Below are 15,343 nucleotides of genomic sequence, written 5' to 3' on the forward strand. Positions count from 1 at the left end.
TGAGTGATTAAATAAACGTCTAGGCAAATCTAGTTTGTTTGTTTATTAGGATTATAACGTCATGTTTTACACTTTTTGGTTCCATTCATGACAGGAACGGTAGCTACTCGTTACACAAGGTTTATCAGTTCACAAGTTTATATCAAACACACTCATGGACAATTTAGTGTCTCCAATTCACCTCACTTGCATGTCTTTGGACTGTGGGAGTAAACCCATGCAGACACGGGGAGAACATGCAAACTCCACACAGAAAGGACCCAGACCACCCCACCTGGGGATCAAACCCAGGACCTTCTTGCTGTGAGGCGACAGTGCTACCCACCGTGCCCGGCAAATCTAGTAGGTGATTGTGAGGTATCCACGACCCAAATGTAGTTTGGTCCACACCTGTGCTGGAGCTGCATTTATACATTACGTTTCACCCTCTTTGCACCACATTTTGGATATACCTAATTCCCCTATGCAATCTGGCGACCTCTGCCTGGACCGCAGGTTAGAGCACACCCCCTCAGACACGTGTAAAAACTGCCGGCTGCATCTTTAACTAACCAGCAAGAGAGTTCAAGTTCAAGAGAGGCTTTATTGTCATTTCAGCTCTATACAACTAAACAACGTTCCTCCAGGACCAGTGTGCAACACAGAACACAAAGTGCAAGACAGTACAATATACACAGTGCAAATAACAACAGTACAAATAAATACAAGAGACATTTCTAATCTAAAAAAGTAATTAAGGGAGACAAGACTGAAATGTGTGATCCTCAGCACGTTTACAGCAAGGGCCACGCTACTCCTTCCCGTGATGGATTGGTGTCCTGTCCGGGGTGTGTTACTACATTACCTAGTGATCCAGACCAACTGTATAGAATATTATTCAGTACTGTAATCAAGAAATTAATTTACAGCTGCATTCTGTTGAAATGACACCATTATTCAGGTTTGTAGATTTGTTTGTTTGTTTTTAATTCTACACAACTTAGGTTAAGTTATGGAATTCAGACAATACCACATTACTGTATAATTCATTTCAGAATTTTCCATAACTAAGTATTTCATCATTTCTTTTAGATCAGTTTGGATTGTTTGGATTCATTTTTTACACAGACATGTTTATCCTTAGCTCTGCAAAGACTCACTGTAGATGACTTGGTACTGTTTATTTATTATGTTTTACACTTTGGTTACATTCATGACAGGAACGGTAGTTACTGCTTACACAAGATTCATCAGTTCACAAGTTTAATATCAAACACAGTCATGGACAATGTCGTATCTCCAATTCACCTCATTTGGACGTCTTTGAACTGTGGGAGGAAACCGGAGCTCCTGGAGGAAACCCACACAGACACGTGGAGAACATGCAAACTCCACACAGAAAGGACCCAGACGCTCCACCTGGGAATCAAACCCAGAACCTTTTTGCTGTGAGGTGCCACCCAACTTGGTACTGTTTGTAGTACTGGTTTGAGTGTAATTAACATAGCAATGACATGCTAGTGTGTGTTGGTCTGGTATTTAGGTGCAGCAGTGTTGTTGGGATTTTTTTTAACACTTCAGTGTCAATGCTGGGAGGAGAGCAGCGCTCTAACCAAAAATATAAAGCCAACAGCTTCCTGTGATCAGTAAACGTCCACTGCTAAAAGACTAGAGGAGGAAAATAAGTATAAAAATCCCAACAACACTACTGCACCTGAATACCAGACCAACACACACTAGCATGTCATTAACATGTTAGTTATCAGTGCAGTGCTTAGAATGGTCCACAACATAATCAGCGGGGGTCTTGTGGAGTCCCCTTGTCTTAACATTAATGGATGGGTTATAGGGTACAGTGCAACAAACAGGCCACAGTCAGTAATTGTATGAAGTGTCTGAATATGAAAGGATTAGCTGATGTAGCGGCTAATTAATGTGTGTTCAAAATAGATTAACTAAGTTTCAGTGAGTCTGTGCGTGTATTTATAAACAATAAAGATTCCCATAGTTTAAACAGTTAGTACATGAAGATATGTGACATTTTATTTATATTGTATTGATTTTGTTTATTTAAATCGATTAACATCGATCGTTTTTGGTTTGTTTCCCGGCCGGAGTGTTTTTGTTGCGGCACACTGCTGCTCCTCTCAGTTCCCCTGACAGAAGCAGCAGTGTTGGTTTCATCTGAAGCAGCTCAACATGTCGACTTCATACAGAAACAGGTCAGAATAAATGACATTTCACTTAATTAACTTTAAATAAAAGTGCGTGTGGAAGGAATAGAAAGGAAAGATTTGATTGTAATGCTGTTATTGTCTGTTTCGGCGGTGAGTAATTGTGCTAAGCTAAGCTAGCTGTATAGAGGAGCGGCCGGGTGTTCAGGTGAATTAGAGGCAGCAGCTCAGTCCTTATTTATACATTTAATATGTTTAAAATGTCCACAAACAACAGTTAACACTCTTTAAGTCATAATAAATATCACAAAGTGGTTTAGTGTGTGTACCTGTTATTTATTTATGTATATATTATTAGGTGGAGTACTAATTGAAAGTTTGTGCACCCCTGCCTGACCACATGACATTTTGCTGATGACATCTTTGAAGTGAATAAAAATAATAAAACATGAACTATTTAAATTATTATTATTTCTTCAAATGTTGATACACAGTTAATAATATTAATAAATATTTATTTCAGCATGTGCTAAAGTTTGGACACTCTCTAAGTTCTCTAAAGACTCATTGGTTAAGGTACTGGACTAGTGATCAAGTCGTCACAGTTGGACCCCTGAGCAAGGCCCTTAACCCACAATTGCTTGCTTTGTGTTCAGTCACAACTGTAAGTCACTCTGAATAAATGCTGTACATGTAAATGATCTTGCCTAGTGTCTATTGATAAAGAGGCTGATTTTGTAGTGAGTGCAGTCAAGGAAGACCTAACTATATGGGCACAGAGAAGTCACCAACTGTATGATAATCACTAATAAGGAATTAGAAGCTTTTAGAAGGATTAGAAGGTTTATACATCTTCAAATGAATTAACTGAGCTGCTGTTTGTTTTTTTAAATGTTTTTCCTTTAGGTTGTCAATCGTGAGGTTGAGGGTTCGAAACCCGGCTCTGTAAAGCAGCCACTATTAAACCGTACAAAGGCTGACCCTGGGCTCTGACCCCAACGTACACGTATAGATGTATATACGGCAAATAACGACATTCTGATCCATTTTCTGAGGTTTGAGTGTTTTTAGATGCAGGTTTGAGGGTTTTGGTGTTTCAGGTTCAGCCTCGACTAGGATCAGTAATAACTGCCAGATCTCCTAAATTCCTGAAGTGAAAACAGTCAGTAGTTGAACTTTAACTTTTAAAGTTAGACTTTAACTTTATAAGTGACTTTGTAGTTCAGCGCTGTGTCTCACAAAAGCAGCTGAACATCTCAGGCCTTGATGACCAATCATGACCTGGATTAAAGTTCTCACAGCCCTGGTCTCTGCATGGTTCCTAGCCAAGAAACCAGAGTTAAATTTTTACAGAATGTTATGTTTGGGTTTGTATGGGTGTTATGGTACTGCACGTTAAGTCTGGTTAAGTCTGTCTAGCAGGATCTGACACTAGTGGACACGATTAGCGAGGGAAGGACGGGTGGGGTTCAGCCTCCCTGCCCCACAATAGTGACTCAAAATACAGTCTTAATGTTCACATGAGCAGCAAAGGAATGTACGAATGCACCGGCGCTCAGCGACTTTGCAAGGGCGCCTTTCAGCCAGCAAAAGTCGCTAGAATAAATAGATGCAAACTTATATATTTAAATGTATTTATTATGTATTTTTCTCTCGTTTTGTTGTCGAATGACAGGATCCAGGAGTTTAAGGCGGCCCTGAGCGAGGAGAAGATCAACCTGAAGGCGCTGCAGGAGCTCTGCTTTGGCGGTAACGTCCGACATGAACCTTTTTCTTCTCAGTTTTCTGTCCTCATGCTGAAATCGTACTGATATTTATTTGTCTTGTCGTTTCTCCGCCTCCGGTTTCTGGCGTGCATCAGGAATTCCATTTGAGGGTGGAATTCGATCCCTGTGCTGGAAGGTGAGTCCACTCACTCACTCACTGTCTGGAAAAAATGACTTAAAAATACTTGAAAAGCTCAAAGTCCACTTATTAAAGATCAGTAAAGCCATGACAGTCTTTTACATACAGAATAATGTACACAATACAGAACAAAAGTATCTGGACACTCTGCCTAATTATTCAGTTCAGTCTTTCAGTCTAGTTGCTAAAAGCTGCACCTGGCGTCCTCATACTTTTGGTGCATGTACAAGGGTTTCCATGTTAAACGTACTGCCTAAATGTTTCACTGTCAGCCAAACAGGCTCCTCAATTGCCGAAAAGCAAATGAAACTGCATTAAAATGTCTCTAATGTTGTGTTATTTTTATCAGATCTTGTTGAACTACCTGCCCCACGATCAGACGCTATGGGACTCCTTCCTAAAAAAGCAGAGGTAAGATATATGTGGTGCACTTTGAAGTCAGAAGCATGGTATAGGTTAGGATCACCCTTCAGAATGTGAATGGGGATGTGTGTTCTGTAGCGCCGGTGCACGTGAGGCTGAGCCATCTCGGGTAACACGGAACTCTTTTAGGTGTGTTGACCATATTAGGCTGGTGGTCATAATGTTTTGGTTTAGCGTTGTATACGTCTCACCCATCTCACCCTGGACATCATCTGTTCGACCTGAGGTTTCTCTGGAAAGCACTTTAGGTCAAACAGGCTAAAAACAGTTGTTTATCTTTTTATAAATGTAGTTTTATTCTTTTTATTTAATAATTTTTAGGCATACATACATACATACATACATACGTACGTGTGTATATGTATATACTTTTTGTTCCTATGTTTACTTAATATCAATTAAGTTTGGTCACCCTTTAAGTTGTAAAGACTCAATGGTTAATGTACTTGACTAGTGATCAATTTGCCACTGTCGGACCCCTGAACAAGGCCCTTAAAGGCTAAGCACCAGCTAATATTGAAATTTTAAACACATACATGCATCGAAAGTTGAGTTCCTAACTTGTGATTATTGATAGTTAGAAAACATTTTTTTTTACAAATTCAAGGAATACGGCTTAAAATTCTGATGTTTTGCGTCGCTCGCGGTGTTCGGATTCTGTCACAGGCGTCGCACGTGTGACGTAGATGGTGGACAACAACTCAAGAAGTTGAATGTTAGGCGATGCAAAATGATTAAAAGCTGCGCTGTGTTTGGCTGCAATAATTCAATTCAACACCAACACCGATTTGATATTATCGCCAAATATATCAATATTATATATCTAGATAGATATATAGATGAGGCAGCTTTAGGACAAATCAAATGCGTGTTTATTGGTAAATACTGAACAGAGCAGGGATGCGCTATAAGGATGCGCGTCTTTTCTCTATTAAAAAAGGTTTAAATTTAGCTTCTATCCTAGGCTAGATATACACTGTAAAACGAAAAAAAAGTGTTTAGGCTAAATATTTTAAAAGCACTAATCTGATCAAAATATGGTATACATAAAAATAGAATAAAGGCTGAAAGACCTTAAACCTGCGTTATCATGCGCGCTAAACCAACACATTCACCTGATGTGGTTTCAGAGAGGATCTGAGAGGGGTAGCGATGTTCCCCTCAGCACTAAATCTCTCTCTGATGGTGCTCGGTGCACTAATACACACCTGTGCTGTACCTGCATGCATACTTTACAGAGCAGAGCAAATCTAGCCTGGTTATCGCGCCAATATTACCCATCTATTTAGTAGGTATAATTAACATAACAATATATACTACATTTTAAGTTATTATTCGTTTCAATACATTTTTATTCAACGAAAAAATACATTTCAATCATTCCAGCAAGAGAGTGTCTGCAGGCTGCAATGCCATATTAACCGTCATTAAGTGTTTTAGAACGCCGAGGCTGTTTAAATATAGTCTATATTACAATTATTTTATTGAGTGTGAACCATTAATAAACTTGCCTATAATTACTGTTGCCATTGTTTCCATTTTAAAACACAAAGCCTGACACTCAGAAAGAAAGAAAGAAAGAAAGAAAGAAAGAAAGAAAGAAAGAAAGAAAGAAAGAAAAAACGTTATACAGGCACCCCCACTGTCACTGCAGATTAATCCTCTTCATTAAATTCAGAAATAGCTTCGGAATCTGAAAAACCAGCACTGGAAAATTCGCTGTCCAAGTCAGTCATAACGGTGTAGTAGTACACTGTTGTCCACCAGTGACGTCACGCTGTAACTTCCTGGAATTTCCGGAGCGACCTCGGGTTTTTCCGTCAATTTACTTGAAATCGTCGATTTTTGAGTGAATTAAACAAGTTATTTACATTTTATTCACGTGTATGGTTTTTAACTAGCTAAAATAATGTGAAATATTTAGAGAGGTCCATTAGGTGGTGCTTAGCCTTTAAGTTGATAGGTGCACTTGCCAGGGCGCTTTCAGTGCAGGTCCCAAGCCCAGATACAACAAGCAAAAGAAACAAATTCGTTTGTGTTTGTGATCAGAGAAATCTACGCACAGTTCCTGAAGGAGATGATCATCCAGCCGGGTATCGCCAAAGCTAACCTGGGTCTGTCCAGAGAGGACGTGACCATGGAGGATCACGTGAGTACGACGTTCATTTCTCTCTCTGAGAACGAGCTGATCAGATCTATTTTCTGTTTGTTTACGCTGTGCTTATTTTCTTCAGCCGTTAAACCCGAACCCGGACAGCCGCTGGAACAACTACTTCAAGGATAACGAGGTTCTGTTACAGATCGATAAGGACGTCAGGTGCGTCACGCCGGGAGTTATAATCTATGTAATATTTTATTTACCCGGTCCACCTGACGGGGAGGTTTCGTCTCCTCCGTGTTCCTCCAGGCGTTTATATCCAGACATGGCGTTCTTCCAGAGACCCACCGACTTCCCCTGCCGGCTGATCCTCCATTCACAGAACGAGTACGAAACTCTGAGGCGACGCGTGGAGCAGAGCACGCTCAAGGCTCAGACTGTCAACCGCAACCGCAGCGGAGTCACCAACGTGAGTGTGTGTGTGTGTGTGTGTGTGTGTGTGTGTGTGTGTGTGTGTGTGTGTGTGTGTGTGTGTGAGAGAGCGAGCGAGCGGAGGTTTGTTTAATAGAATTCATCTGCTTTATACCAGCCGTTCTTCACCCGGGGCCGACTGGCATCGTCAGGGGTGACGCCAAACAATACTGTGATGCCTTACTATCCTATTCTCCCCTGATTTAGTCATATCCATTCCCTATTGTGAGTCCTCTGCCCCTTTCACGACCCCCAGACCACCACACGCCCCCTCATGTCCAATCTGCACCTGCTTCTTATCACATGTCGGTTCTGGGTTCTCGCACAGAGCCAGATTATGTACGGACAGCCACACTAAGCTCCATGCCCCCCCCACCACACACACACACACTCATGCAGGCGCCCAGAATCAAACCTGGAGATCGCATTTCACTATACGCTGTATTGCATTGTTGCATGTTCTACTGACCTGGCTGTGCCAAGCGAGGAAGGTCAAAGCGCCCTCTGCTGTCTGGTCGAGGTACCTGCAGAAGTGGTGGTTGATTTGCAGAGTGCTCAGTGTGTCTCTCAGTGTATGTTATGGCTCTCAGTGAGGCTCTAAGATGCTGAAAGAGAATTGGCAATACTGAGGGAATGGGCAGGCGGGTACCTGCTAGCTATGGGTGTGGCTAAAACACCTGAACTCAATAATTTTTTGTTTCTGATCGTTTACTCTGATCCTCAGGTGAGCTCCCCGGGCAAGGCGCTAAACCTGTACCCCTCGAACGAGTACGAGGTTCTGCCGAACGGCTGCGAGGCGCACTGGGAGGTGGTGGAGCGAATCCTCTTCATCTACGCCAAGCTGAACCCGGGTATCGCGTACGTGCAGGGCATGAACGAGATCGTCGGGCCCATCTATTACACCTTCGCTACGGACCCCAACTCGCAGTGGAAAGGTAAGCGCGGTCACACACCTGAGCTAGCACCGAAGGCTGATTGAGATCTGACGACGTTCCCTGGCGTTCCGTCGTTCCTCAGAGCACGCGGAGGCCGACACCTTCTTCTGCTTCACCAACCTGATGTCGGAGAACCGCGACAACTTCATCAAGAGCCTGGACGACTCGCAGTGCGGCATCACGTACAAGATGGAGAGCGTCTTCTCCATGCTGAAGGAGAAAGATCTGGAGCTCTATATGAAACTGGTGAGCGTGAAAAACCTGCCACACCCGTTACCTGACGTGGTTTGATGAATTTGGTGCATAGGAATTTCAGTGGCCTGCGCAGAGCCCAGAGTTAAAACAGCTTTGGGATGAATTGAGGCTTTTTTATTTATTTATTTCTCCTGTTCTCCCCCCCTGCAGCAGGAGCAGAACATCAAGCCGCAGTACTTCACGTTCCGCTGGCTCACCCTGCTCCTCTCTCAGGAGTTTCTCCTCCCCGACGTCATCCGGATCTGGGACTCGCTCTTCTCCGATCAGGATCGTTTCCACTTCCTGATTCTCGTCTGCTGCGCCATGCTCACGTAAGCCTGATTTCTTTCTCTTCACTTCTGATTCTGCAGGATCTAAACGTGCTGCATTAAATATTGTAGTAAATTTAATACAATGCTGTAGTTTTTATTACTGCCAGCAGAGGGCGCCAAATGCAAAGCGCTTTATCCCTTATCTGAGCCACGTTATGTGGGTTGTTAAAGGTCCTGGTTTCGATCCCTAGGTGGAGCAGTTCGTGTCCTTTCTGTGTGAAGTTGGCATGTTCTCCCCGTGTCTGTGTGGGTTTCCTCCCACAGTCCACAGTCGTGCAAGTGAGGTGAACTGGAGATACAAAATTGTTCATGACTGTGTTTGAACTTGAACTGATGAATCTTGTGTAAGCAGTAACTACCTGTCCTGTCATGAATGGAACCAAAGTGTAAAACATCACGTTACAAATAAATTAAATAAATAAATATAAATGTAATACAGTGATGTAGTTTTTTCTAGCTACCAGCAGAGGGCGCCCAAAGCAAAGCGCTTTACCCTTATCTGAGCCAGGTTATATGGGCCGTTAAAGTTCCAAAAGTTTATCGACACACTTGTAATCATTTGTTTTAATTCTGTTTTACGTTTTAGTTTGATCCGGGATCAGTTGCTGGCGGGTGACTTCACAACAAACATGAGATTACTCCAGGTACCACCCACACCCCCTGCATTACATTTACATTTTCGTCATTTAGCAGATGCTTTTATCCAATGCGACTTAACATGCTGTAATGGTATACAGTCTAAGCAATTGAGGGTTAAGGGCCTTGCTCAAGGGCCCAACAGTGGCAGCCTGGCAGTAGTGGGGCTTGAACCAGCATTATTACAAACAGATCCTCTATGTTTATATGAATCATTTTAACTTTATTATAATCCTCCTAATCAAGATTCCTTTACCATCCATTCAAATGCTCTTTTAACTCAGTGGGCCTTTGCAGAAGAGTGGAGGCTGTTATAGCCACAAATGGAGGCCAACTCCATTTTGGAACAGGATGTATAACAAGTTCATGTTCTGGTGTCCACACACTTTTGGCCATGCGGTGCATTGGATCAGTACAGTGTGTTGTGAGAGGTGGTAAACGCAGACGTGCTTCATTATCAGCCTGACCAGGCATTCTTTGCTTAACACTGCAACAGTGACTCCTACTGTCCAGCCAGGGCGCTGACATAAGTGCTGAGACTGTCTGTAGGAATCGTCAGGCTGAAGAGCTACGTACTTATTCTAGGGACGGTTTACTGTCAGTCTGAAAGCTGAGTTAGATGACTAGACTGTGTAGAAGTCTTTTATGATTGTGCTTGTTATTATTTATTGGGACCAACCTGTGTGTGTGTGTGTGTGTGTGTGTGTGTGTGTGTGTGTGTGTGTGTGTGTGTGTGTGTGTGTGTGTTGTAGGATTACCCTATTTCCGACGTCCACACTATCCTCACCAAGGCGAAGGAGCTGCAGGGCGGCTCGTAGCTTCCCGGCGCTCGTTCGGAGAACCACGCTAACACACTAACCACGATGACCGCGGCGCCCCATGGCGTCCTGGAAACGATGCCGTCTTTCAGACATTGCATTATGGAAAACTACAAGAGGACCTTATCGCTTGAATATTGGGCCACGCCTTTCTTAGTCAGACTGTGTGTGTGTGTGAGAGAGATTTAAATTGCACCGAACACTCGAACGGATCAAACTCACGTCGATCAGACGCGCCTCAAGTGTTCAACACTCCGAAACTCCCAAATTATCTTTTGTTTTGTTGTTGTTTTTTGCTGAATGAAAGAGTTTTGTAATTTTTTTAAAAACATTTTACTTCGTACACATTTACTTTTATTAATTGTTGGGGTTTTTTTGTATGATGATGTATCAAGACAGAGTTATTCGACATTTGATCAGACTAAAATATTCGATATTCATGTTTTGATAATCAGAAGTAAAATCAACTAATCGTGGAATGTAACCTGGACCGTCCGAACGTTCTCATACAGGTCCGGCCACACCAGAGTGTTGGATGTGTGTTCCATGCACGACATGTCCTGTAGTGTACCAGGTCGCTCAGCTGGAGCTGGAGTTCAAATCTCAGCTCTGCTATCAGCCGGTCTGGTGCCTACACAGACACACGGTTGGCTGAGTGCCTGTAGGGGTGGGACAGTGGCAGAAACAGGGTTCCTTATTGCTGGTGCAACCTCTGCTGACCAGTTGAGGACTGATCGCGGGTGGCTCTGTGTGACCGCCTCGGGGGTGGGCGTGGCAGCAGCGACAAGAGAGAGGCAGACTACAATTGGACACAACTGGATTGGGTGTAAACAAGGGCAAAAACAGAACAAACAGTCCAAAATGAATGTAGAACCTGGTTTGATCTCCTGGTTCATGTTTGGACTTTCAGTTTCATTCCAGTTTTGGCTTTATATCCTCCAGTTTCAGCCTGACCATGCTGACTTCATAAAGAGACAGGAATGGTGAGTTCCTGGTGTGGTTGGATCCTAAACTATTAATAATGTGGCTTTATTCAATTCTGGATTGAGGGGCACCTCACACCACCCTGTTTCTGATGACTGTCCTACTGAACTCTACCAGACCAGAACGGTTTGGATTCAACACAGTGTTTAATGATAATGGTATTAATCCCCGAGCTGCTCTGACTGCTGCATGCAGGTGCCTCTGTCCCGTCATCCTGAAGAGTTTAGTTTAGTTTTATTGTTTCATGCTCTGTTTGAGGATGTTTGATGTTCGTGTCTGTTTTTCACCACCGTGAAACCGCCGCTGGTCGGGTTCTCCGGTGAACCTTCTGAAGAAGCAGCCTGTTAGTGCTGAAGCATGATGATCATCCTAATCTCTACTAATCCAAGTCATGTATTCCTGATGATCCGAGTTACTGCAGCGTGTTTTCGTCCTTACTGATTGTCCTGACGCAGCACATGAATGTTTACAGTATTCCTCATTCTGGAAACGGAAACTGAATTAAAAATGCTGGAATGGAAGGAATGGAAATAAGTAAATAGGGACGTGCCGATATATATTTTTTTCACACGTGACCACGGCCTGATATTTTATTCTATTTATTTTAGATTATGTAGAGCGTTTGTGTCCACGAAATTAATCACAGAATCAAAGCGGCACTGCAGGGTCGACGTTACCTGTGGACAGGAGACACCCACACTACCAGTTTGAGATGAATTGGAACTTTTATTATGAGCAAGCCCTTTTCGTCCAAGGTCAGGTGTCCACATACTTTTGACCATATAGCGAGTGTATATCCGCCTGCATGTCTCCTTTCAAATGATAAACCTACTTTATTTCAGCCTGAAACACCAAATATGATCAGAAATAATATCCTGCATGTTAAACGCCGTGTATTTTGTTTTATTGATTATTGGCACATGTTTGTATGCAGATCAATCGCTTGATTTATTGATTTGTTGTTGGGTTTTTTTGGCACTGAATGGTTTAAGATGAATGAATCTGATTGCTCGATGTTTACGTTCCCAGATCTTTATAATACGAAAGAAAAATGCTTTTCGAGGTTCTGATTGTTTTATTAACACTTAAGTGTTTTTGGAAAAACGACATTGTGTGTGTGTGTGTGTGTGTGTGTGTGTGTGTGTGTGTGTGTGTGTGTGTGTGTGTGTGTGTGTGTGTTCATTCTTACCTTAATGCATACATTACAGTCTTGTGCAAAACACCTTTGAGATGAATTGGAACCTCTGTAATGAGCCAGGCATCCTCATCCTCCGTCAATACATGCAGTCTAGAAAAGTACGGTGGATCAGCTCCGTATTAATGCCAGTTTTCAAGCTCAATAATTAGGTGTCCACATACACTAAATGGACAAAAGTAATAGGACGTCTTCAAATTTTTTTATTACTGTGTTTTAGCCACAACAGTTGCTAACAGGTGTAATAAATCAGTTATATACAGTTAATATAAAGCTAAGCATAGGATTATCTTAACAGAGCAGCCTTACAGACTGTTGAATGTGATAGAACGTCAACCTGAGTAAAAAATGAGTGGAACAATGTGTTCTTTTAAACCTGAATCAGCTTTATGAAGCTTCTCTCTGTGTTTACTGTAGCCTTTATGTGCGTGTTAAACAAGCTGTGAGCTTCAATGTGACATTTTTGCTCCAGTCTGGTGACAAATTTGTTCTACTGGCCGGATTTTTGAGATTCCGGAGATACGCAGAGCTGCAGTGTACTTCATACTGCCTGGTCACGGTCACCCTATTGTCTGGTTCTGCCAGTAAAACGATATCAGAAATATGTAGCCTTGTGAGTGTATATTGTAAACAAAAGAGTTCTTCAGAATATCAGAAGAAAGTCAGTTTGACCACAAACCACATAGATTCAACATTTTATTCCTGGTCCTCTTTCATGTTCCATCTTTCACTAGAGAAGATTCAGAAGGATCAGTTTAACACTTGTCCTTGTTTCAAGTGTTTTCAAACCTTAATTTAGAGCTAAACACCCTGCACGCCAGCACAGACCTTGAATCTCATGGTTTGTTTCTAGGGAGATCTAAGCATGTTCCTTTGGGTGAAAAGCTCAACGGGTTCGTGTCCTGCTGAACTAGTATTTATGGCTCATGTTTCTGAAGAAGAACAGTTTTTGTGTAATTTCGGAGCTTTTTCTCCTGACCATTCATGAGAAAACTGAACCACTGGCATCATAATGAAATATCCTCGACTGTTCCATTTGATTACTGGGAGAAACGATTTACACTGACTGACAGATGCTAGACACTAGTGCTAGTCCATAATCCAGTGGTTCTCCACCTTCTTGTCTTGCGGCACAGTGGGTAGCACTGTCGCCTCACAGCAAGAAGGTCCTGGGTTCGATCCCCAGGTGGGGCAGTCCAGGTCCTTTCTGTGTGGAGTTTGCATGTTCTCCCCGTGTCCGTGTGGGTTTCCTCCCACAGTCCAAAGACATGCAGGTGAGATGAACTGGAGACACTAAATTGTCCATGACTGCTCAATATAACCTTGAATGTAACTAAAGTATAAAACATGATGTTAAAATCCTAATAAACAAACAACTTCTTGTCAAAGGGCAACTGTCAGATTCATGGGGCGTAAACATAAAATATAACATTTTCAGCATTTTGCAGACGCTTTTATCCAAAGCGACTTACACAATGAGCAGTTGAGGGTTAAGGGCCTTGCTCAGGGACCCAACAGTGGCAACTTGGTGGTGGCGGGGCTTGAACCGGCAACCTTCTGTTTACTAGTCCAGTACCTTAACCACTGAGCTATCACTGGCCCAGTGATATTACAGCCATATTACAGTCAGTACAGGTCTTACACACAAACTTTTAGGCCGCAGGTTCAGAAGCCCTGCTCTAGTCTATTAGGTATTAAATACAGACAGATTATTCAGGGTTGAACCTTCAGCTGTTCTGCACGTTTTCTAAGAGCATCTGCTCAATGAATAAACCTGACTTGAGCTCCTCCGTGGTTTATTTCCTCCATAACTCAACTTACCCCCTCGCTCTGCTTTGGTCGTTCTCAGTCCTGTTGCGTAAATCCAATTCAGTCTGATTATTTCCACATGGCGCAGAGTCGAGTTTCAACCACAAAGCAAATTCAAGTTCAACAACAGTCAGGTCACTGCACGCACACTACCAACAAAGTTCAAACTGAAGGTTCAGGGCAAGTGAAAGAAAAAAGAGCAGCAAGAAATGATCAGTAAATTATTGTCTTATTTTCTAAAATTATGCAGATACAAAATGTTCATGTTCAACTCCATCATTCTGTTTTATAGCTTTAGATTGGCAAACATAAAATAAATAAATACCACTGTTTTGTACTCAGACTCTCCCTTTAATTTGAACAAAACAGCATTTTAGAATCTTGACATGTCCTGTAATATCAGAATTACATGTAATATTTTGTAGATCAGTGAACATCAGTGTTTATTTGTTTGTTTATTTGGATTTTAACGTCATGTTTTACACGTTGGTTACATTCATGACAGGAACGTTAGTTACTCATTACACAAGATTCATCAAATCACAAGGTTATATCGAACACAGTCATGGACAATTTAGTTTCTCCAATTCACCTCACTGTGGGAGGAAACCGGAGCTCCCGGAGGAAACCCACACAGCCACGGGGAGAACATGCAAACTCCACACAGAAAGGACCCGGACCGCCCCACCTGGGGATCGAACCCAGGACCTTCTTGCTGTGAGGCGGTGGTGCTACCCACCGAGCCACCGTGCCGCCTGAACATCATTGTCTAAATTAACCAAAACCCATAAACGTCGAGACCAAAACAAACCCAAGACCAAAGGGCAGTGATAGCTCAGTGGTTAAGGTACTGGACTAGTAAACAGAAGGTTGCCAGTTCAAGCCCCACCACCACCAAGTTGCCACTGTTGGGTCCCTGAGCAAGGCCCTTAACCCTCAATTGCTCATCGTGTAAGTCACTTTGGATAAAAGCGTCTGCTAAATGCTGAAAATGTAAATGTTAGACCAGGATTGATGACTTTAGGAATGAATTGTGATTTTATAACTTCAATTACACTATGTTTTATTTATGGCACTGAATTAAATCCTACATTTGGTACAAAGTTTGGTACTTTAATAGTTTGTTAATGTTAGCTTGTCCAAGTGGGTAGTTAGCAAGCTAGCAACTAAAACCCACAACAATTACCACAACATTTAATAACAGACAAAGAATTTAATTTATATTTCTGTCTGACTGACACTTATTGGTCAACAATGTGAATTAACATGTTAAAATTCATTAAAACAGAAACTTAAAACAAAAGTATTGAACGTTGGATTCATGTTGTAATGTGAGAACGGATTTGAAAG

General features: G+C 42.3%; 1 protein-coding gene across 2 annotated transcripts; it reads left to right on the plus strand.

The window, feature by feature from the left end:
• The first annotated feature begins 2,139 nt into the window (after window positions 1-2,139).
• tbc1d13 (TBC1 domain family, member 13) lies at window positions 2,140-13,572 on the plus strand. 2 transcript variants are annotated; one of them, XM_063011190.1, is made up of 12 exons: window positions 2,140-2,201; window positions 3,829-3,902; window positions 4,015-4,055; window positions 4,408-4,469; window positions 6,531-6,630; window positions 6,716-6,798; window positions 6,889-7,048; window positions 7,775-7,985; window positions 8,068-8,231; window positions 8,391-8,551; window positions 9,138-9,195; window positions 9,940-13,572. In XM_063011190.1, exons 1-12 carry the CDS (start codon window positions 2,179-2,181, stop codon window positions 10,003-10,005), a joined length of 1,203 nt encoding a protein of 400 aa, XP_062867260.1. In that variant the 5' UTR covers window positions 2,140-2,178; the 3' UTR covers window positions 10,006-13,572. The 2 variants fall into 2 exon arrangements, with proteins under 2 accessions (XP_062867260.1, XP_062867259.1); XM_063011189.1 differs by lacking the exon at window positions 2,140-2,201 and having other exon boundaries at window positions 2,842-3,902.
• The last annotated feature ends 1,771 nt before the right edge of the window (window positions 13,573-15,343 follow it).

Source organism: Trichomycterus rosablanca, chromosome 16, assembly GCF_030014385.1.
Source record: "Trichomycterus rosablanca isolate fTriRos1 chromosome 16, fTriRos1.hap1, whole genome shotgun sequence".
NCBI classification, from domain to species: domain Eukaryota; kingdom Metazoa; phylum Chordata; class Actinopteri; order Siluriformes; family Trichomycteridae; genus Trichomycterus; species Trichomycterus rosablanca.